We start from the raw sequence: 25,642 nt of genomic DNA on the forward strand, positions 1-25,642 counted from the left end.
TGTCAAGCATATCGTGTAACTTGTTGTTCTCTCGCAGGTGTTTTGTTCTTGTTTGAACTCCTTTGTGATGACATAATGGCGACGGTGAGGACGGAGTTCCCGAGGCAATGCGCTTCATTCTAAAGACACACATAGCAAACAAAACATTACTCAAGATGAACCATACGATGAACAATATTACCACGTTGTCACACAGCCCCTTTGAACGACTGTGAGTCTTGTACTTCTCAAAAAATATGACAATATTATAATTATATTTTATATGTTCCATAATATTTTGACAATATCAATATGCGCATATATATTTTACAAAACAATTGTGATTTCCCGGTAAATCTCAAGAAACTCTTTATTTAAAATTCATTTTATTTACAAATATATGACACTAAATTTGTGGCGAACAGTTCATACTATCACTGAGAGCTGCCTAAGAATATAATCAATATCTATATAATCAATATCTATATAATCAATATCTATATAATCACTCTCTATATAATCACTCTCTATATAATCAATATCTATATAATCAATATCTATATAATCAATATCTATATAATCACTATCTATATAATCAATATCTATATAATCACTATAAGATAAGGTGTCCCCGACGTCGAGAATTGAATCGCCACCAACCAGAACTAGAAATGCCGGTACCAAACGCTCTCGATATCGCTGCCGACTTCGGGTGGTGGTTATACATACTTCTTTTATGTTACACTTACATTGTATCATACATGCCAAACTAAAACGTTTCATTAATATCATGAAAACGAGATAAATTTCATTAATCATAAAAAGGAATCATTTTTAATGCAGATAATGTGTAAAGTGCACGGTATGTTTGATGCCGGAATTTTTTTTACACGCTACGATAAACAATGACTTCCGGTATAAAATGTTTCCGTCAACAAAAATGTCTCGGAGATGCGAGTGAACTGATGAATATCGATTTGTTCCTGGTCAATAAAGACCCCGCCTTGCTGCCCACTACTTAGTTTCAATATTATCTTAAAAATCTCGTTTGATCGCTGCGAGCCAGCAAAATCCCATTTTCCAGAAACACGAGCATAATGACAAAATCGCGACCCCATAATTGGTTTATTTTGGGTATCCATGTTCGTAAACCGGAAGTTCATTTTCTTGTCCGTGATGGAAATATCTGGATCTGGTTTATAGTTCATTGCACATCCGCTACAGACCGCAGAATTACATATTTCCTATGAACAAATTAGATTTTGTTACAGAATGTCAAATACACCGAATGTCTCCCTAATATATGTTTTGATAAATTCCCAGTCATGCGGCAGTGACCGCTCGTCTCTGTATTACCAATGAGACAAGGATAGTAAAACAAGATTTTCCTTAAGTATTCTAGATGAAACGAGATTATAGACCGACGTCCCAACATGTCTGGAAGCTTCTTCCTGTGGTCGACAGGAGACTGAGATGTTCTGATAGAGGGATCGCTACTGTTCATTGTCAGTCGCTTTCAAACACTGGTTGTCACTCACCCAAGGGTACTGAATAATTTTCCTCCCGCAAAGGAAGCAGTGCAGACTATTTAGCTGTTGTCTAAATGCTGCCCTTTGGTTATTTTTACAAGTTCCTCAAGAACCGTATAGATTCTTTCACATTTATTCATTTTTGGAAAGAAACATTTTTGACAAATTTTATAAATGTCAATTTTGTTGACAAGAAACACAACTATCACAGTATGTGCCTGGCTTATGTTATTTCAGTGGAGCCTTTGTGCGTTTACATTGAAATTTCTCCAAAATCTTTCTTACAAACACGGATTTCGATAACAACAGTAGCAGGAGATCGCATATCAAGGAAATGTGGGACTTTTTCATGTTACTTTTGCCAAACTATCATCTTCACTATTTTGTCGATTATTTATCCTTACTACCGCGCAAGGACTTTTAGTTTTAGTTATTAACAAACTTTAATATTTCCCGTTTTAAACATTATGAAAATCGAGGATCGACAGAGGACGTGAAGTCTGCAGAAAGGTCCATGTTGTAATTATGTTTGTACATGTTGACAAAACAGCTGCAAGACGCTATTTTAGACACAGACCAGAATTCCTTCATTCGCAAAAAACAAAGCCCGTTTACAGGAACCTATAGTGATACGCGGATGACAACACAATGACGGCTAATAAACATCGGCATGTGTGACGAACACATCAATGATAATGGAATTAATTGCATTTCCTCTTAATGGTACGTGAAAATGCCAGACATATTTCCACCCCTTATGTGCTTCATATTATTGAATTTATGTTTCCACATAGACAGCACACAACAAGATAGCCGAAGCGTGGCGATCGTGCGAAACCACGCATGCCTGCATATAACACCTAAAATAAACAATCAATACTGGCTAACGAAGACTCAGCCGGGATGTATTGTTTTCGCCTCCTTCATAGCACCCCTGGGAACAGACAATATATGATCAGCTATGTATGATTGATGGAGGAAACGAATTGCGTGTCATGACCTTGACGGAAAGCTAGAATGCGTCTGAAATGCCTTTGAAGAGTTCAGTATCCCAGGATCATTAGCGTATTTCATAAATACCATCGTGGCCTTGGAAACGCAATCCGAAACTACATGATACCAAACGACTGAACGGCACACACTTCAGATTATGTGTGTTAATTGGCTTTATCCTACTGTATATGGGGTACCTGTCAACCTGTCCTAGACACAATGATGATATCAAAATACATTTTTATTGAGCAAATTAGCCCAAGAACTAAAACGTGGTCTGAAAACACCCCAACCAGGAAAATAAAACATATTTGTCGTCCGTTTGTACATGTATCTTGTACGAACGACATTTCTGTGGAGTTGCTCTGGAATCTATTTAATTATTGACACATTTTGTCTTTGTGAGTAACTTTGATTACACCATTCTAAGTAAGTTTGCACATTCTAGGTATGGCAGTATATATTCAATGATTTATGTCTATCGAATTCTGTACGCCTCATGAGATTGCTTTGCAAGATTACAGCACATAGGTACATAGAGGGTCAACCAGTATCCATCTATATCCCTGTAAGGTCAGTAACTCGATAAGATAGCTTTTGCTCTATGTTGTTCCAGTCACGACCCACTAAAAGTACTTCCACTCTAAGCTAATAATGACAAAGCAGTGTCTAGTGATTGCTGTACTGTTTCTCAGAACGTGTTAAACTGGAAACGATGTGACGACGGTCGGAACTCTAAGCTCACTAATACCTGTAATACTCAGTGACCGGGGTCACCATCCCGATAACCTTCCTAAGTATCAAACATGTCTAGTGACCATCCGATTAGCAACAGTCGATGTAAGCTGTCCGAGGGTCACACAACGTATCGCAATGTCTTCAAAGTTAATCTTAACTCGCTGACTCGGACTTTCACAGCGCGAAGAGCGCCCTGAGCCGATATCCCATCGATAATTGTAGCACCAAACAGAATAATGGGCCACCAGTGGAATATCGATTCATCTATATAACTGTACGTTGATAGACAATACAATACAATGAACGACTCGGATTGGGGTTGAGGTCCTGGTGTGTATGGGGGGGGGGGGGGGGGGGTTTTNGGGACATTTCCATGTCAATGGGTTGCTTGGAGAGTCTTTGAGACGATGAGTACTCCGTGTTATTTGAAGTGATACCCTGTGTTTTTGAAGGCAACTTTCGCCATTGATTGCCTCGTCGTAGAGACTGGCGTAAGCTTCAAGATGTTGCAATCACTTTACATCAAACTTGTCACGCGCTTATTGTCTGCGCGCCGATTTTACTCTGATCATTCATCTGGCGCCTTGCAAATATATGCCATCACGGTTCCCTGGGAAATATGACCGTGACATTGGGATCTCATTAACCGCGGGAGATGATGAAAGGGCGGGGGTTGCAAGTGGCCCATCGATTATTGTGTTACCAATTTTCATACACACAACGCAAGGAAATGTGGATGAATGGACTTTATCAAACGTAATGTGATAGGAAACAACATGATTACAGCTCCCTTTCGGACATGTAGAGATATACTTTACACATCTGTAGAAACAAAGCATCTAACAACAGTGCTGGTATTGCGCAATGAAGCCCTCTCAATCAAGATCATATTTGTTCTGTGATAAAGTACAATGAAGCCACCTCAATCAAGATAATAGTTGTTCTGTGATAAAGTACAACGAAGCTTGATTAGTAAACGTTAAGACAAAAGCGATAATTGTGTATAGAAACAAAACTTCGTGATGTATGATAAACCAGTACCAAATATGGCTGATTTTATTTGCAATTAAGTTACTGAACATATTGGAATACAATGTATATCTTATAGAACACAAACATAAAAACACACACAATGATACAACTAATTACTACTTGCACTTTATCTAGTGACGATATAAGTATGTCAAAATATTACATTATACCTGGTTCATTATAGGCATTTTATAATTCACAGATTGTTTAGCGTCGAGTGTAGACAGGTTACACTTTTCAGATTATACAGGGTTCAGTGTATACAGTTTATGTGTATCAGGTTTTAATGTACGGATAATACAGGATGCAGCTTAGACAAGTTCCTTTTCATGTTAAACAGTGTTCAGTTTAAAGAGGTTATACTGTGCATAATAGGATACAAAGTTCAACGTAGAGATTATATTGTACATATAATACAAGGTTCTGTGTAGACATGTTTCACTTCAGATTATACAGGACTCAGTGTAGATAGGTTACACTGTACAGATTATACAGGACGCAGTGTAGATAGGTTACATATGTGTACACTGTACAGATTATACAGGACTCAGTGTAGATAGGTTACACTGTACAGATTATACAGGACTCAGTGTAGATATGTTACACTGTACAGATTATACAGGACGCAGTGTAGATAGGTTACATATGTGTACACTGTACAGATTATACAGGACTCAGTGTAGATAGGTTACACTGTACAGATTATACAGGACTCAGTGTAGATATGTTACACTGTACAGATTATACAGGACGCAGTGTAGATAGGTTACATATGTGTACACTGTACAGATTATACAGGACTCAGTGTAGATAGGTTACACTGTACAGATTATACAGGACTCAGTGTAGATATGTTACACTGTACAGATTATACAGGACTCGGTGTAGATAGGTTACACTGTACAGATTATACAGGACTCAGTGTAGATAGGTTACACTGTACAGAATATGCAGGGTTCAATGTATTTATTTAACACTACAGATTATATTGGGTTCTGATCGTTAGTTGATACATTTATATGACATCAATGTTTACGAATATTTAAGAACTTGCCGAACAGCCTTAGCAAATTCGATTAGAAAATTGTCCATGTTAACGCATTATAAAATAATGTCTTACTGTGACATACACTGTTTCCCTGTTCTTCTGTAACAGCGACCCTATCTTTATAGCCGACCCTTTGCATCTTTGATCCAACTATAACCCGGCCTGACCTTTGACCTATTTAATCAGTAACCTTCTGTGATCTTAACCTTTCTGAACAATTGACATTCCTTACTCCCAGATCTTTCCTTAGCACGGGATGCTTCCGGAAGTCCGACCCCTCTGTAAGCGAGACCCCTCTGACACGTTGATACTTTCTTAACCAACCTTCCGATACGCTAATGACCTTACAGCCGATACCACTGAAGACACCTTGTAATCATGGTTGCTACAACACTGGGTTAGATTTAGGCCTACATATAGTTTTAGACTCCAACTATTACTGTCATGTAATATTAATTACACTGTTAAGGCGAGGAGACGTGAAACATACAGTCATGCATCGTAAAAAACGGATTATCGACTTGTTCCCACCTACACAAGCTAATGTGACACGAGCTGAAAACTCTCAAGAGACTTAAAACTTACCCATATGTAATGATCAACAGTATTAACGTTCGGCTCTGTAAGATTTGCTAGGTTATGCAATGGCAAAACGAGGACGGACTTTCGATTACGTCTTCATTTGCAAAAATAAGTTTGTGAAACGTCTCCTTCATCCCATAAAGAGAGTTATTCGTCTGACTTATGGTGTTTAAGTGTTATTAAACAGACGATACATCGCTATCCTCGCCATTCTCAAACCATATAATTGGTGTCTACCGAGGTTTTACCTCCTTCCGTCGTATCGTTAAGAAGGCAAAGCTAATAAAAACATGTAGAGCATGCCAAAAGAGATGCTATACACTCTCATATCATTCGGATTTATCTGTATCAGTTGTGCGGTTTGTGTCATTGTCTAGCCAAATATACCGTCAATACCTTAACGAGGTTAAATACACCAAGGAATTATATAAGCACTTTTAAAATTTGTTATTGGCAGAGTCATCCGCAATTTACAACTCTTCTGTATATAGACAGTTCAGTGGAGAGAGACTTTCTCGAGCACAAGCTTATGCATAAGGTAACAAAACTAAGAATGAGCTTTCAGGCGCAAACTTATCGGTTCACGACAATTATGATTCAAAAAGAACCCAGGGTGTTGGGTACAACAGATTGAGGATATAGGCTACTCGGTGTATGCAACATATGGCATCAGTTTAAAATCAAGCTCAGAAAAGGACGTAAGTTTAAATGTGAGTGATATATATACTGAACTCATGATGTTAGAATTTAGCCTACCCATTATGGAATGGAAAGACTCAAAATGTCATCACAAAGCATCAGGCATGGCTTAAGGGGCCGCTAAAAGGTGTGATCAATAGGATGTCTATCATATATAGGTATAAAAGACATTGAAAATCTACACCTGAGGGTAAATCTGCATATTCCACATATTTTCAGAATGATTGATTTTTTTTCACATACCCCAAAAAGAAAATGAGACACTTCCATCGCAAATACAAAAAAAAAAGAGTATTGCAGATTTCCAAAGGATAAAGGAGAAAAGAAAAATAACGTTTACCGTATTTCAATATACTTTATAACTAAAGGATTCTGCAAATCCCCAGCAAGCTGTCTGTGAGACGATGTCAGTTGCCGTACATTTTCCACTAGTCAAAACTCAATTTAACATCATATATCCCTATGAGGCATCGTTACGCTTAAGAACATCAGGTGGTAAGATACTGAACATTTATCTCAAGAGGTTTTGTTTTGTGTTCTCTACACTCCGGATTTAGAAAAAAAATATTCCCGAACAAGACACCACTGACTGCGGTCATGAAAGGCACGGTTCGTATCAGATCGAGATATCAAGTAAGCATGGGACTACATTTTCGCCACTGGTAGTAGCTTGTGCTTTGTTTATATTCCAGCTGCTCTCTCTGATACTCTTGTAAAAGGACGGACACTTTCATATAGGGGATGATGTTTTACTAAACCTAGCTATAAAAGACGTAAGTGTTTATTCCGGTTTGTGAGACTTTTCCGTACCATTCCTTTTTGTCAAACAAATCCATACGCTCTATATTTACAAACTAACTCCATTCGAACAGCTGATATCTGCATGATGGCTTTCGAACCGTCTGGATACAACATTGAACATATTAATCTTCGGGAAGCCTGGGGTCTCTACTAAATGTTTTATTCCATAGGTTAGGATGACCTTATACTTACCTCGCATTATCAATTGATTCTATTAGGATTTCATGGAACGATGTGTGCAAATTCATTAAGTCATCGGACTCTCATGAAAAGTTAACGATGAATACTAAAAACCATTTTTGCAATAGGCGAAATTAAACGAACATATAAATATGTTATGTTTATATATTGAAGTTATCAAATAAAATAGTGTTCAATGTGCTGATGATAAAGAGAGGTATGGTTAAGAATAATAGTTGAAACAGACGTCAAAAGACAACAAGAAGAAGGCTCTTAATCTGGTAAAGAAATTGGGGACGGTTTGAGGGTTGTTTAGGATATGATTTTGTTGTTTTGATGTCTCTTCGGTTCCTTTGCGACTCTGTATGTGTTCACGCTATGATTAAGCTACATGTATGATATATTTAGTCATGCTACATGCGTCTTATCTTTTTTGCTTTGATGATCAATATATATTTTGTAGATGTACCCTTTAAATACGATAAAACGAATTCCCGAGGACATATCAGCTGACCTATGATATCAATAAAGATTCGATTGACCGATTTGTATACAATATTAAGAAATCTTGCATACGGCTTGATGTGCAACGGTAATTTCGAGTTGATTTTGAAAATAACAAATATTAAATAATGTTGAATTTTACCGTAAATGCCTTTGACATAGAATTACTTGTACTGCACCACTATGCTATACAGTATTTGGATGAAGCATTACAAAGTACACTAGACACACGAAAATGGTCTAGAACTGTGTATTACAGAAATAAAACTAATTTAAAATTTTCTTTTTTTCAATAGTGCCTGTTGATAGACCAACATTAAACATGTTATACACACACGGTAAAAGCCACGATGCTTTGTCAATCGAGTGTGCAGCTCAACTGTACAATACTAGTACATGTATGGATAGGGAATATTTAGAGTAAATGGAAAGATGTCTTCAAGTCTTCTTTCCTATGAGGACAGTCACTTGGCACACCGATCTCTGTTGTAATTTGCAAAACGGGAGATGTTTGACACTTTTTCTCCTCATAAATAAACAAATGATCCCTTCAAATATTGTTCTGTGCAGTACATATGACTTGTAATTAATTCTTTTGGTTTATTAGTCATGCAAGTATTAGATAATTCCGAACTTAATGAATAAAAAAAACCTCATCTTATTTCTTGTCAACCCGTCACTGGCTCTAATACAAGGCTAATTAGAAAGCTGCGGAATCCTTCGTTTTTGCTCATTTCCCTTGGCTTCGGATTCCAATTGAACTAAATGAAGTAATTCCGATGCCAAAAATTGAATTGTGCACAGAGAAGAGGAAATATTTCCCCAAACACATGTGACGCGCTTTTCTCGCGAGGTGTAGACATAAACATGTCATTTATTTAATTTAAAATTGATCCTTTTATCTTTTGTCTTAATTTGTACATTTTGAAAAGAAAATGTATGGATCATCAATGTACCTGTCGGCAATGCCCAGCTATATTAACCCTTTAAAGGAACACTACTGACGTAAAACGATGCCTGATCGAGAGTATATAACATGCTTTCTTGCATTCCTTTAATCAGGTTTTCTATCAATAATATGGAAGTCGACGTTTTTAATCATGCTTATTATTGTGCCTTGCTTGTTGTCACTACCCCAGTTCTCGCTTTGGTTGGATGACATTACAACGATTTGACTTATATTTACATATGTACCTGGAGGTTGTCATCGAAGCATGAAGCAGAATATGTTTACCTTTCTAACACACTTGATCTTATTCTCCATGTACATTTTTAATGGTCTCTATGTGGATCGTTCCTTTATTCATTCTTTCAACAGTTTGTACTATTCAAAAATAGAGAGAGAGAAAAAGGATCTAACGTTTTGGTTTAATTCTTTCTCCGCAGACGATTTTGAATACGAATGAGTCGATTTTATGTAGCTGTGTGCCTAATTATAGCTCGAATATCACTTAATCCTGCTTAATTCTTTCACAATCAGCAAATATATTTTCATGTGTTTATCGAGTGTAACAAGGTGCGCAGTAAACGACCATCTTGACTCACAATACAATTTTTTAGGTTCGCTTTGTCTTTAATTTCTTTCAGCGTGTCCTTAGTTTCTATTGTTTGTTTTTGTTGTGATTTTCAGTTTGGTATGTTGCTATGCTGTTCTTTGTTTCTGACGAATGCTGTTGTAAATGCGTGTTTGCGTCAGTGACGTTGCTATCTGTGTTGGCTTGGCAGCGTTGACTTGCAACCTTTCGGCAACAGCAGTGTCACGGATTGACCAATTGTGGATACTGGTTATACACCTCCTGTTGGGAGGTCACCTTGTGCAATTTGTATGTGTAAAATGACCAGTGCCACTTAGCTGGCCAATTAAGTGCGAGCATTCCAGCGACTGTTAAGAATGTGAGTAATGCGATTGGGGTTCGCCTGATCGATGTCACGGCCTCGGGTAAAGTACACAACGTCAAATACAAGGTGATTATCTAGACCAAAATACACAAAGTCGATGGTCAATTTGATTGATGCAGCGTAAAGTTGAGGTCAGTGACAATCGGTATTCATTATATAGGTACACACAAAGTGTCGGACAGTCAGAGGTCACGGACGTAAAGATACAATCGGGCAGATCCAATAACAGGTTTACCTCTTTATTTATTTATGTGTCGTCTGTTCCCGTCTTCTTTTGTTATCGGATGAACTCTCTTTTGTTACTGTTTACTTCTTCACAAGTAGATTGTCGTCGGAAAGCTGGAATTCTATTTTTTGAAATGCAGATTGCTTCTATGAAATCATAACAAGAGAATTAAAATCAATATGATTGGAACAAATTCAACCAATTCTAAAAAGACACTTTCTCAAAGACTTTAATATCTCCGAACAACTGTAAACCGTGTCATTAGGAATCAGTACCCAATAACATTGACTATCACGGACAATGTCTAATATCCTGCATTAAAAATCAGCAACCGTATTCAACCTGTGTCAGTGTTGTCGAAACTGTTATTTCCATCTTCAAGTCGAATCAATTGCATCAGAACGGAATCCTTGATTAATGGAGAAATGGTGGTCGAAAATAAAATTCTTAAACAAATGAAGTCAAAATATGAGATCTGATGAAAAGAAATCCTTCACACTGTGGTTTAAATTCGGACCCTCCCAAAAAGCATGTCCAGATTATCGACCTGTAAAGCGAGGAACTAATAGCACGTGTATGTCATCATACGCTGGCAATTTCCGCTATGATGTGCTACAAATGTAGGATAACACCACCAACAATGCGGTACCAGAATGGTTAATATTGTATAGCAGACTCGATTATATTATTTCTTTACAAATAATTTTTAAGTTTGCTAAGACATTAAAAGTTGACAAAACATCACAAAAACATAGTAGGATGCCCCCTCGCCTCTCCCCTTAGAAATTTAATTCCACGACCAAACGTGTTTTTCGTTATAGTGTCCTTATGCAAATGTTTAACGAGGATTTGTCATCGAAGATTGCGTTTCTTGCTAAATGCTCATTAAATCCTTCATCACAGGTGATTAGCTTTAGCGCATCAACCCCTAATTAATTGCTTTGTGGAATATTGAATGTCTGCCATGAACTGTTTTTCTTTGACTATTTTTTGCACTATTCGATACCATAGCAGAAAATGAAACGCTGATCATAAAAGCGTTTTAATTTCAATTTGAATTTAATAGAAAATCGGCTTTAAATGTGTACTACATTCCTTGGGGCTCGAGGTCAGTTTAGCAATACGCTTGAGACCTGTGTCTTGAAATAAAATTCAATAATTCATATTGCAACCTGTCGGCGTGTACTTTGTGTCACGTGACTTTCATTAAGGTTAACACCTCACACGGTAGCATGACTGTGTGTACTTTGTGTCACGTGACGTGTATTAATGTTCAACACCTCACACAGTAGCGTGGCTGTGTGTACCCTGTGTCCCGTGACGTGTTTTCATGTTCAACACATTATAGTGCAAACTGGTGTTTGACAGTGTGAACTTACATGCATTGTATCTAACACGCTCATCGTCAAAAATGTATACTGATCCACGTGACTTGGTGTGAGATTACCACTTTTGTAACACAATACCAAAATATGTACTTTGTGTCACGTGATTAAATGTGGTTTGAACTGATATTCCTTGTTAAGTGCAAATCTCGTGTAATCCGACTTCTTTTGTTGTGAATGAGAAAACTAATTACAATATGTGCCTTGTTGCACATAACCTGCAGTGACGTATGCACACCGTACCTGTGCATGAAGACGAATGCTTTGAAATATTTCCATGCAAAATTCAAACACAATTGTCTTATTATAATTTGAATTAAAATTCAATTTCAGTGATGGCTATTTTAGGACAGGCAATTTCATTCTGCCACAAATTCTTTGAGACCAGCACAACACAATCACATCAATTTGAAATGTCGAAAATGAATGAAAGAAACATTTCGATTAATCGATATGAACTATTTTAATGGATGCAGGCAACAGGTTATGTAAACTGCATATGTGACTCCATTGCAGTTCTGCTTAGTACTTTGTTGTACAACGGATGCTGCTGATAGGAATTTTCTACCTCGTAACAGAGATTTCGTGCCTGGTCACAATATTTCTACGAACTTTTGTTATTTATATATCTACTGTCCTTTTCATGTAGATTTTCAGTGTATTGAGGTAAATGACGGATTTCTACGGTATTGTGTGACACAGCAGGCTGTTGTTTACTTGTCTGTATTTATAGACATTTCGGCGCACTATGATACCTTCACAGCGTTGCTCTTTTCGTTTCTATAAATATTCATAAGTCGGCTAGTTTAGCTTAGTACGTCTATTTACTGTTGTGCCAGTAGAGACCTTTCACATGCAATACCAATTGTAGGTCTGACAAGAGAGAAAGAAAAAGTGTGTATGTGTATGCTAGAGGGAGGGAGAGAACAAAGGGACGGATGATTGGGAAACGGGAGGGAGAGACGGGCGGACAGTGAGAAAAAGAGGAGAGACAGAGAGAGTATAGAGACAGAGAGAAATACATAGCGGTGGGCAACCGCCTGCATTCGTTTGATAACAGTTGTTGTTGCAACGTCAATGTGACTATAGAATTTTATAAAAGTGAACCACTTTGAAATAGAAATGTTTTAATGATTGCTATGCTATTGTATTAATATGACAAAACTAAAATTTAAACTCTAAATCGGTAAAACTGGGGCAAAATATGACCAAAGGAAAACTGTTACTTGAAGACCCTTGAAAAATTGCAAGGATAATAAGACCAGGTAGGTTAAGCGTCTTCTGGTTCGTCGACGACACCTGACATCTAAATTTAGGTAAAATCTAAGTAATATTACGTCCCACACCAACGACTCGGGTATTGAAAATAAACATTCAAGGATCACTAATGACCATAACCAAAACCATCGACCTTTATATCACACAAAGCGACAATATTAGATCATGATGGCGACCTTAACACTTGTCGTCATGAGCTTGCTTCTTTTCAAACCCCGTGTTGCAAGTTTGTCCAACAGCAGTCGACATCTAACACGGAAACCCTGTGTTGTAAGTTTGTCTGTCAGCAGTCGACATCTAACACGGAAACCCTGTGTTGCAAGTTTGTCCAACAGCAGTCGACATCTACCACGGAGGTCATGATATTCGGAGCAAGCATGTAAGCACCCTCGTTCGGGGAAGCAATGATGTTGCTTTCGAGAAAGGGAAAGGTTCTTGTTCTTTAAAGACAGCATGTCTGCGATATATCTTAACGTGAAATTGAAGGACTTGTCTAGGTTTGTTACATGTCCTAATAAGCTCATCTATAAATTCAGCCTCATACAGAAACAATTACAAGTCGGCCATAAGAGGGGCCGATACTTCTTGTGTGACATGGAGTTTTATCAGGAGTTCATTGATCACACAACGCTCTATTTTATCATATTTATTTAAAACTCACACCGTAACTTATTCTAATTAAAATGTATAATTTAGATTTGTATGCCAAGTCACGAGGATGTCAGGAGAAAGTGTCTTTTGAGAAATATTTCCACAGAAAGCTGATGTATGTCTGACCCCTGACTCTATACATTGTAAAGATGAAACCGCCTCGGGGTGATGGCGGTGATGTCTGCTGTTGGTTGTCACTCTTTTTTATTATCCTAATCAGAAAAACGGGAAATAAGGCCGATTCCATACTTCTTCCAAAATTGCGGCATGTTTGACATGAGTGATGTGAATATGGTTCTCTAGCAACGGTATTGATTGGGAAACACTTTATAACCAAGGAATGCGTACTTGATTATTCGACCTCGCGTTATGCAAGTTGCGTTTTGTTATCGAAATTCTTTACGCATATTTGATTCGAGAACACACATGACACATACGGCATGCTCTAAGGTTGACCAGTCCATGCTGTCTCGTTTGATAATCCACTAGACAGGAGACATGAGTAAGGTTCGCCCTGAAAAATCCCTGTATTTTTGCCAACAAAATGTAACTACATTGGAAAAAAAATTCCAGCTGAAGTATAGCTTTAATAAATTAGTCATGAAATAAATAACAAACTTTACCGGAACGAGAGCTAAGAGTATGAAAACACAACAGGACCAAAGCAGGAATCGAACCCTGGAACTCATTTTATTTTTGACTATAGCAAAAACAAAAACACAGGTATCTTTGAAAAAAAAATGTAAATACCAATGGCTACTTAGATAATAACATATACATATATATATATATTGCGGCTAACATACATTTATGTCATAGGGTAAAGAAGTATCGTGTTACTTAAACCACGTGACAAATAAATGTAAAAAAAACACCGTCAATTAAATGAATGTACCATGTACAAATTGAAATAGTTTGCCCTTTCATATTTATTGATTTTGTTTTCAATGAATTGTTACATTTTGACCGATGAATGACCTGAAATTACTTCCAATAAGGTCCATACCAATGTACAGATTTGTCCATGTCTAGTCTAAACGAGGTATGATAACAATACCTGGAAACTGCCGCTACTTAATTAATGGGAATCTGTGCGAAAAACCTGACTAAATTGCTACCTACGATCAATCTGTTTGTCAGTGTTGGAGTTAAGCTGAGTGTCACATTCTTCATGTTATCACGGGAATATGTCTGCATTTGGTCTGATTTCAAACTTAATGTTTTTACAAACTTATTTGATTAGTTTGTTCACCTCTTAACACGCAAGTATAGATAACGAAGTTATATCAATTCGGTATCTTTACAATCAGTGTTTTAGGACGCATCGGTAGACTTTGTTTGTCATCGTCAGTGAGCTGTATTTCCTATTAGGATAAGCGTACTGACTTTTTGATAAACAATGAAAAACACATTTGTTTTGTAAATTGCACATTTGTTTGTAATTCTTGAGGATTTTTTCGTCAGACTGGTTTAAATTCATGCTTACCACGGAAACAAAACCGGAAGGTTATTTTCCTCGCTTGTGAGATCTATATACAATTCTGCGGTGTTGTTTAAGAGCCAGATATAATTAAGCAATCCTTTCATGTGACTAAAAAGCCCTCCCTTCCATTAGTTATACCCTCAGTCAACATGTAATACCGATGTTTGACTTTAGAATGTTTATTTACTACAGATAACACTAATGATCTGAAGTCACGTGACCAGTACAAGGTTGTACTTCCGGCGGCGCGATACTCGAATATGCATTGTTTACACATGGAAATACATCTTGCGTATAAAGCTAGCTTCAACAACTTCTTAATCAATTAATCAATACTTTGATTAGTTCCATTTGATCCATAATCATCGAGTGTTTTGATGTCGGTGTCTTGAATTTGTATAAAGCCACGAAAGTGTACGTCATACATGTACAACATATACGGTAACAATATTGATGAGGGGTGTTTTCTACTTGATATTTGTCAGGGTTTATATAACAGGTGATGTTTGAATGATATACTGACCTAATTAGAACAACGAATGATGCATTATATTTTTCGCTTTTTTTGCGATAATGTAGTGTAAAGTACTGTATTTACATCGATGGAGATTTAATTATGGATGAAATATACTTGCTAAAAGATGGCAACGTTATATAATATCTTTACATATGAGAAGGACAGATGTATTCACAACTATTTGAAATATGTTTATAACGGTGGGCAAGATACCAATAAACACGTGTTCTGTATAAAATGGCAGATATACATATGTAAACCGATTTGTTTTGTATATGATTAAACTATGTTATATTTTCACACTCGAGTAATATAAGCTAGGGATGTGTCAGAATCGATTTTCAAGCGTGCTTTTATTATAACTTGTAGTAATTAGATATTATTTCACTTAAAAGCTTATCAACGTGGATTGTCAGTTTTAAGAACTATAAGTCATCTGTATTTAAAATAATTTTCTATTATCAGGGATTTCTCCAGTAAAAAGAGAAAATGGTCTTTTTGTATTATTTAACTGTTACCGGTATTTTCTGAACGCCTCTGAACGATTGTATTACGTAATATAAGTCGATGAGCTGTACAGGGGTTTGCCTGCCCCCATCAGTTTTACATATTGCAAATTAATGTATTGATTGTAATGTTCTTTATAAAGTCGTATATTGTCCAACGCAACCACTACCAACTTCAAAATCATTCCCACTACTTTTACACTCCCAAGGTAATGGCCCAATGTTTATGTGTATTTGATTCTAAAGCGAAGAAATGATAAATCTACTGCTAATTTATTGCTATCAGATGATTCGTATTTGTGTTAAGTCATTTGAAAATATCGTTAATATGCGAGCTTAAAGAGAAGGAGTTTTCGAAAGGAAAAATTGAAAGCGTTAGTGGGGATAATAATTCAGGAGACAATTTGGCAATGTTTTGTTGTATATTTGTACGTCCTATAACCGTGTCTTTTTGTAGTGATCAATGTGTTCTGTCTTATCAAATGATGTTGACGTTTTTGGATGGTCAATTTGAAATTGGTGTAATTCCTTTTTTACATTGGTTGAATGTTTCTTTTTGCGTTTGGCACCATTGTTAATCTTTATATAGAAATGGCCTTTTGTTCCACCTTTATTAATTATAAATTTAATTATCTTTACAGTCAGTGTATGATGTTACTGCGGCTTGGGATGAGCACGTCACATTCAAACGCTGTGCGAATAGTGCTATAAACAGCGTCTCAATGGCCGACGTTGCTTACATGTACCAAATATGGCTGCGTCTTATACGAAGTTGACTAAAACGTCAAGCCGTAAACTGCCAAGATGGAAACACACGAAGAAATCAGTAAAAAGTAAACAGTCACATACGTCTTTACATTTTTACACTTTTTTTTTGCTTCACTTCGTACATGTACTTTCTGCGTTATAAACACACTTTTTGCTTATAAAATACATTTCTCTTGTCAGAACTAAAAAATGCAATGTTATATACACCACTATTTATCCAATATTTTACCACTTTATAACATATACAAGGCGACCTTCTCTTTTAGTATGATGCATAAAAAATAGAGTAATGAGATATTTATGCGTGTTTGTAGAGACAGTAATGAATACTTATCTTCTAGTGTATTGGAGAAATACAGCGACTGTAATGACAAAACTAAAATGTATCATCTTAGATTGTCATAAAAACGAAACTATAAATAATCCATCGTGCCGTCGCCCTCAACGAAGCGAGCGATATTAATGTACAGTCTGAGACCATTAGACCTGTTGTAACAGTAATGCCTATTGGTGACTCAGATTTAGGTGTAAGAGGATAAGATATTGTAATTACCGGAACCAGATCCGGATACTGAGAATAGAGTCATATTGGGTCGTAACTCGTTATAGTTGGTGTATTGACAAGAATTCTCCTCGATATTTTCACATGACAAAATTTCATAGATGTTGAAAACACTCAGAGACCTTCTTCAAAAATATAGCGGACAAGCTGTAAATTGATTTGTGGTAATTGCCTCACTTAATGGGTTAGCTTATTGTTAAATGGTCGGGCTAATCCTCTCGGGGTACGATCGTGATACATAATTCAACATTTGTTCACGTCTCCGTGTCACACGTAATGCACGTCAGCCATCAATCTCTGATACTGAAGTGTAGGCTTGTGGTAGTGACAGTCGTTCGAACAAAGATCAAGCGAACAAATGTAACCTATGTTTATAAGGTTCTAAATATCTATTTCATTGTTACTTTACCGAGAGTATCACATCATCTGTCTGACCTCTGTGTCTTGTATCTCACATTGTTTTCTCTTTTGGTTTGAATTAGTGCTGTTAAATATGCATATGTATTGATTCCACCATGAGATGATTGGGGATGCCTTTGTAATTCATTTCAACAAATTTTGTTTCATTTAGAAAAAGGATTGAACAACAAGTTGTACAGATAACACATCTGAATATTTGCGGCGACTCGTCATTTTTAAATATAAATCCGAAAATCGGGATGTCAGGAGTATGATTTGTCTGCTTTGCACGATTCTGTTTTCATATATCACGTGACTCTGAAAGCAAAACTTCCTAATTGTTACCATAGCCACTCGCCGATAGTTATACATGCACTACTTGGCAGATTAAAATGACTCTTTTGCAAAGTCTGAGGATTACATTGATGTTTGGTTACACTGGATATGGTATGAATGGTCTTGTCAATACTAGATACAACATGAGCCATGCCGTTACAAATTACAAACAAAGACAACGTGGATACCAGAACAGAACTTGACAGTGGACGGTGTAAACAGCGTGACGTCATTTGATTGAAATATAAATGCAGCAATGTATCATTCGAATGAAATACACATCTAAAATAAAATAAAAATTCAATACTAATCAAATACCCGCATCGGAGAATTGATATCCTCATGCTTTCCAGGGCTTTGATTAAATCCGTATAGATGATGCCGCATTCAGTCAGCAATAGAGGACACGTTTCAGTTAAGTAAAAGGTTACTGATGAACAATCATACAACAAACAAGTTTGCCGTTCGGTCGACACTGAACTCAATATATCTAAACTATCTTTTGATGTGATGAGTATCTTTCCTCATACACATATTATCTATTTCTTTTGGTTAGATACTTCACAATTCAATTTCTTTGTAAAACTATTTTTTACTTTTACCAACTGATATGTCTTTTTGTTCTGAGGACATTTGTGTTTCCTTTCATTTTGTGTCATCAGGTGTTGTATTTAGATTTTAATTTTGTCCTTGTGTGTTGAACCTTTGGTGTAATTTTGTTTTTTTTGCGCTTCAGTTATAATAGGAGCTACATCCGTTTCAATAAATGTTATGTTATAATAATCAGAGCTGGCAGACGAAACTGAATTAAATCAAAATGTAGTAAGGTACGTTTTTAGGAGTGTTTTTATTTTATGTGCTTGACGTAATAATAACACGTTTCTATTAAGTTTTCTTCTCAACTACAAATGAGGCATATCCAAAATAAACTAACTGCAGCATTCTACATTGCAATGGATCCTATTATTCTAGTTTCGTCGTCATGACGATATTCAAAGACAGACTTTTATGGAGTAAAACAGTATTCACACTTCACTCAATGCTTAAACACGTAGGGACTTCATGATAAACAAGAAGAGTTTTACCGCATAAGGTTGATTAGGATAGTGTACGTTGATCCATAGAAGTAGTGAGTTTGGCCTATTGCGTTTAGTCTCTATTAACATCACATATAAAACATAAAACAGAGTTCTTAGAGCGTCCAAAATTCATGTATATTTTTTTATAAACACACTTTATCAGGAAAACGTGTTTATATTATTAATCTCATTAGAGGATAAACAAATATTTTTTGGCATTGAGATAAAAAGATAATAATTTATTAGTTGCTGAATGACATGTCTTTTGTAAATGCCGGGACCTCCAGATCTAAAGACATCAATGTCTCAAGTCCGCCCTTTGTTTTATGTCCTTTGTTTCGTTTTGTTGGAAACCTCGTACGTTTTCTGCTTAATTTATTGATCTTCAATCCATGATTCACGCATAGATCTCCGTGTTTTTGCACAACCTTGATAAATGAACCCACGCTTTGCTCCGGAGCAGTCAAATCGATGTTAGTGTGCAATAAAAAAAATGTACATGACATTTATAAAAGGCGTCCATCTAGTGTTAAAGGTACAGCTATTATTGCTGTTTTGTCTAGATTAGCAAAAGCGGCACGTCTTTAGGTCCCCGACACCCATTCCCCAAGACAACGAGGAATGCTAAATTTCGTTAACGCATAGATTTTTTTTCCGAGGCTGCCAATAAATGGAATATTTTTTCTAATTGCATTGAAATGTGTACCGATTTTTTTGTGATTAAAAGATAAAACAATGCAGTTTTGTTTTAATATATATAATTTGTAATGTTATGCTTCTCATGATTTAAACTAAAAGAAGGGAAAACTGAGGTCATTTTCTATATCGGAGAGAAAAATGCTTTACTGATGAAATGTTTAACAAAGGTTCTGATCTGCGGCGTTATAAATTTCACATCAAGCGCCATTATAACTTCAATATTTGAACGATGACATATTCATGTAAATAAAACAACAAGGAAAACCAAATTCTCAACAATATCCTGGTATGAAGCCATTGCCGTGATCACCTGGGCAAACGAAGAATATGACCAGGTGTTCAGGAAGGGTAAAAGTCTCCTTCTACATATACTACACCCATTATGAAACTCTAATATCACTCTTATCATAAGTCATGTCACGCCCCCAAAGAGAAAAACGGGGCACTGGCAACGAAACAAACGTTACATAATTATTGAACAGAACCAGAGGCAAGAATGTGCTCTTTAGTTTGGAATCATGCTGAAGAACTATGAAACATGTTATAGAAAAAGGTATATGATAAGAACAATGCAGTAAAGCATTACATGGCGAATAGACACGATGTGCGAGATTCTAGCTGATTAGGTTACCAGCATGCTATACCACTTAGATATCGAAACACAGTTGAGAGGAGATGAGACGGAATGCTTGATCCCTTGGGAAATAACGGTATCTTGCTGCTCTATCTTAACAACAATGGCGATGAATGATGTGGGCTGGCTGGCTGGCTGTCCTGCTGGCCTTTCGTGCACGTACACTTATCTTCAAGTGACAATATATTGCCGATTCTTATTGTCTTAATGGACCAACAGAACATGGTGTTACATAACAATGCCATGACGTAAGACTTGCCGATGAGATTTGAACACCTATCTTTATGTGACAACAGGACACGTTAGAATTATTCTGGTATCGAACTATTCAACATTGAACTTGCAAAGCAAAATTGCCTAAAATGAGTCAATACAAACAAGAGTAAAATTGCAAAGTCCACAGGAACAAAATGTAACAGGAACTTTGTGTTACAAGCCATGATATTATCTCATGGTAAACAAAGATCCTAGCAAAACTTCTTCTGTCATTTCAAAGTTTTACATAGCGAACCTGCGTTATGTAATTTTGTAAATCAAATTTAATTTTTATCTATTCGCATCCCCTAAAGTATTCACTCTTCTTTATTCAGGTGTTTGAACTGTGTAATATCGCAATACCAACTTACTCCATTTTTATCTTCGACGTTAGAGAGCCAATGATTCATTGGCAGTGTTATTTCACACGCAAAAGCCAATTATCCCTCGCGCCACGCAACAATCCCCATTCTCACCAATGAAGTCACAGTTTTATTTCATTTCTGTCAATATATATCCATGGCATTAGATTTGAATCTTAGCATCTACTTTTTTCCTTCGAAAATAAAAGAATTGATTAAGGTTTGCTCGTATTCTAATTTCAGGGACGTGTTTTGATAATCTACAGGAAAGAAGAAGAATCACAGGCTTTCAATTAAAATTTGCCTCAAAATGAAAAGTAAAACATCTTCATCTTTCTTTAAAGATGGGTTACAAATCTGCCACACATTAATGTTTTAAAACTACATATATTTGTGCTACGTCTAACCATTCGTTACCTTACTCAATAAGGGTGGCGTTGGTCAAAATACATGTAGACCTAGCCTCCCTGTATAACACCTTTTACTTACTTCTAACAAACCTAAGTAAACTCCTTCAAAATAACATCATACTGTTAGTGTATTAAATGAATACATGCAATTCCAGTTACCAGTTTTATTATGTTCCCGGAAAGGTAACCTCTTTTGCGCCCCCAATATAATTGGATAATATATATTAAAAATCATGATGTGGACAACCTAAGAACGACAATAATGTAAAGCTTAAGTAAATCTTTGTTATGCTTCTGGAGTCTATTTAAAGTGGTAACATTTCAATTCAAACACACTAATGTTTGTTTCTTGAAGCAAGTTTTGTGCTTTAAACTGAACTGTATACATTAGTTTATCGGATCTGTTTTGAGGATATAAGATCAATTTAAAGAAATTACTGATGAAGTGTTACTTCTGTTTTTTTCCTAATGAAAACAAATTTCCTTTGTCTGGCTTAGGGGGAAAAACACAAAAATAAAATAAAAAATCAAACTTCCAAAAAAATTGTAGCTCGAATTCAAAATCGATGCAATCATGGTAAAACATGAACAAACTACACAGACACCTTTGCATGCGTACGAGGATTTTAGCGTTGAAAACACATTTTATGTTTGTTATTTCATTTAGGATTTCAACAGTAGCCGATGTCTTTTCGTTTACCATACTGAAATATATGTGAATGTAGAAGTGTTCGTCAATATACGAGACTTGGTCTGTATTCAGCAGTGTTATGTCGGCGAGGGAAGAAATCCGTCCATGACTGGTTAATCAAAGTGACTATCACATGCCATTTTACGTACACAAAAATACTTTTCATTGTTAAATATTATGACACAAAAATTGCAAAATAATCAAAACGTTGACTTTCCTATTTTCCGACATTTTTCCTTAAGTGTCGAGTAACTTTGAAATGAACCGGTCTAATATCACGGGCACTGCTGGTCAATTTACGGTCTAGGTTCAAAATCATTCGAATTGCGATAAAAATAACGATAATGATTACTTTCGTTCAGATTATAATTTTGTTTGGTGATGCTGGTCATTTTGTGAATGTTCGTGTCAAGCCTGAAAGCAATATGAGCAGACACCGTCGAAAATTACAAAAATAGAAAGCATGTCAACCGCAGCGAATCTGGAATCGTTGATGGCGTAAATAATGTGCCTTCACTGGAGGGTAATATATCATTTGCACATGAAATACACATCTGCGATGGAAGATGATGAAATACCCAAAAAGGGTTTTAAAGATCCCCCTGCATTCCAAGGCTTCTTTTACACATTAGTCGCACGTTACAATGCCCATACTGTGGGCTACACAAGGTCTAACCTTGATTTCCCAACTGCATTACTATTTAATATGTTATGAGATTAAATAGCAGTTTGTGTGAATGGAAAGGATCAAACAGAGGAGTCGACGAAAACTTGTTTAATAAAATTGCTGTTGTCAAATTGAATTGTTGTCTTGTTAATTGTTGTGAAGGTTCCTTTGTATTTTGTTATTGGTTCGGCTATAGAAGCAATAATATTTAAATCACATTTCATAAGGAAAGCTATTTCAGTCGTTGTTCTTGCTGCATAACCCCTTAATCCTGGCCGAATTAAATTTGACAATATAATTTGCTTAAATGATACTAATGAAAAGGAAATTGATCAAATTATCAACGAAAAAACGCTTCGAAGTATGGAAAGCGGTGTAGCCAATGCATGAAAATAAAGTAGGAAGCATTCTCAAAGGAAAAGTGGCATTTAACATCGAAGATGTTATAGGATTATTGTCTTTAAATGAATTCGTTGTATCAGTTATTCGTATTTAAGCAATCTGTCATGGCGTCAAATCATATTAACGTTTTAATTGAGTAGTTTCGTGTGAATTGGGCTGCGTTTGGTGAAATGGAAAAGAGTGACATTATGGATAAAAAAACAATGCTTTATATATATTTTTCATATTATTGTATAGGTAAACAATAATTGCAGATACAGATGAATTATTTTTGCAATCATTTCAAGCGACAGAAATGCATTGAAAGTAAACGTATACATTGTTAAGCTTAAAATCCTTTTTTCGATTGTTTTTCTTATCTTTGGTGATGATTAAACACATATTTCATTTTGTAATATCACTTTTCAATTATGACGTCACAATGAAGAAATTGATTCAAAATTCGGATTAAACGACGTAGGCGAATTGTCAGTTCTTTACGATACTTGTTTAGCATTCCACCTTTCTGCAAATACATTTGATAATGTGGTTATAACGATTTTTACTGTTTATGTTTTATATTATGATGTTAATGAAACTTGGGAAGACGTTTTTTTTTGTATTTCACTTGTAATTTTAATATATTTACATTGTTATTTTTGTTTTGTTTTGTTTCATTCCGCATTTTTCAACATTAAGACTTTGAATTGTTTTTCTGTTGTCTTTCTAGACCATGCGGCCTTGGTACAAAATGAATCTAAATATGACTCGTCGAGTATACCGGACGAAACCGATGCACTGACGTCATCATGTTTGTCCCAGAATGACGTGTATTCCAACCTCAACACTTGCGATGATTCCATAACGTATACAGAGAGTTTGGAGGTAGATGTCATCTACTCTGCCCCACCTCTTCAGGATTTATACCGTTATCACGTGTTCTTTTCACATTCTCCAGAGGACCAATCATGGGTTTTCGATATTGTCACAAGGCTCCAATCAGAACCGTACAACTACAGGTGCTACTACAGCGGGAATTTCAACCAACAACAACCGAATATTTTACCAAACGAACTATGTGCTGCAATGTTAAGCGAGCGTGTCGTGGTGGTTCTCACGAGACATTACGTGAAATCAACGTGGTTTGAATTCCAGGATGTTCTTCAAAATTTGACTCAGTGTAGTTTGTATAGACAGCGCATGCTCACTGTGCTACTAAGGGAATGTTCTATACCAGAACCACTACAAAGTATAGGCTTTTTGGATGCTAGGGAGAGTGACTTTTTCAGGTGTCTAGTTCGTCATTTAAAGAGTGGTAAGTATGTAAATCACTTATTAATATTAATAACTTGACACTGTTCTTGTGTTAAATTGGTGAAGAAAAGGGTCGATCATAATTAAACGAGAACCTTTTACTATACACAATTAAAGTCCTTATAGTTAAATTTTGTCCTACTTAACACTTCGTTTCGTTTTAAATTTCTTCTGATATTGTTGAATTTTGAGCAATAATTATTCTCGTAATTATTCGCTGGGAAAACTCATTTGCAGATTTAAATATTCGGCAAGTATAAATTCCATAACTGGTAACCTCTCAATTGTTAAGCAGGTATTGGTAAAACCTTCAGAGATAGTTTGCAAGAATAGTTCACACTAAAACGAGGTTTTATGATGATCCCTGACTCCTTGTTATGCTTGACTTATTTGCTCATGGACGAAAACGCTGAAAGTAAAATAAGGTGAAATACACCATATTACATGAACGGGACACCAGACTTCCCTATTAGTGTATAATTCTTGCAGAGAATGTAAAGCTTACTCAAACATCTGAAAGAGCAATACTTTATTACCGTGCTGCTAACTTTCGATATTTGTTTTATATGCAGAATAAAACTTATATTTCTTATTTCTAATGCATAGCAAAAGTTATAAAATTTCCGTAAATACCATCCTCAGTATGTAAAAGGTCAAAGATATACAACTCGAAGTTTTTGACGAGCCGTAAAGAATGCAATGATTTACAAAAAGTCATGCATGTACCAGTGGGCCCCTTAAAAATAACAATATGTCTTGTCAAAGGCTGGGTCAACATTCGGCCACTCATTCCATTTTTTTTTTTCGCCATATGTTGATTCATAAAAATGAACAATAACTGCATTAATGATTTTGCATTATTACTACTGATAATCGTAGTGGACCTCAGTGCATAACACCAGTGCGGGTTGAGTGCCGGGGTATCATTAAAATATGTCAGATAAATGTCACAGGACATTTTGGAAATGAATTATTAAAGTGTATAGTGTATAAGCTAACTGTGAGTTTAGTACTGAATATGTCATATCGATATACATTAAGTAAGCGAAGTGATG

General features: G+C 36.1%; 1 protein-coding gene across 1 annotated transcript in view; it reads left to right on the forward strand.

Moving 5' to 3' along the window:
- Positions 1–25,642, forward strand: part of LOC110464455 — an 86,876-nt gene that overhangs the window by 35,264 nt on the left and 25,970 nt on the right. The window contains exon 2 of the mRNA XM_021519674.1: positions 24,004–24,588. Within this exon, the coding sequence (XP_021375349.1) occupies positions 24,004–24,588 (585 nt within the window). The remainder of the gene's footprint in view (positions 1–24,003; positions 24,589–25,642) is intronic.

The sequence above is a fragment of the Mizuhopecten yessoensis genome, unplaced genomic scaffold, assembly GCF_002113885.1.
Source record: "Mizuhopecten yessoensis strain PY_sf001 unplaced genomic scaffold, ASM211388v2 scaffold10989_1, whole genome shotgun sequence".
Lineage (NCBI taxonomy): Eukaryota > Metazoa > Mollusca > Bivalvia > Pectinida > Pectinidae > Mizuhopecten > Mizuhopecten yessoensis.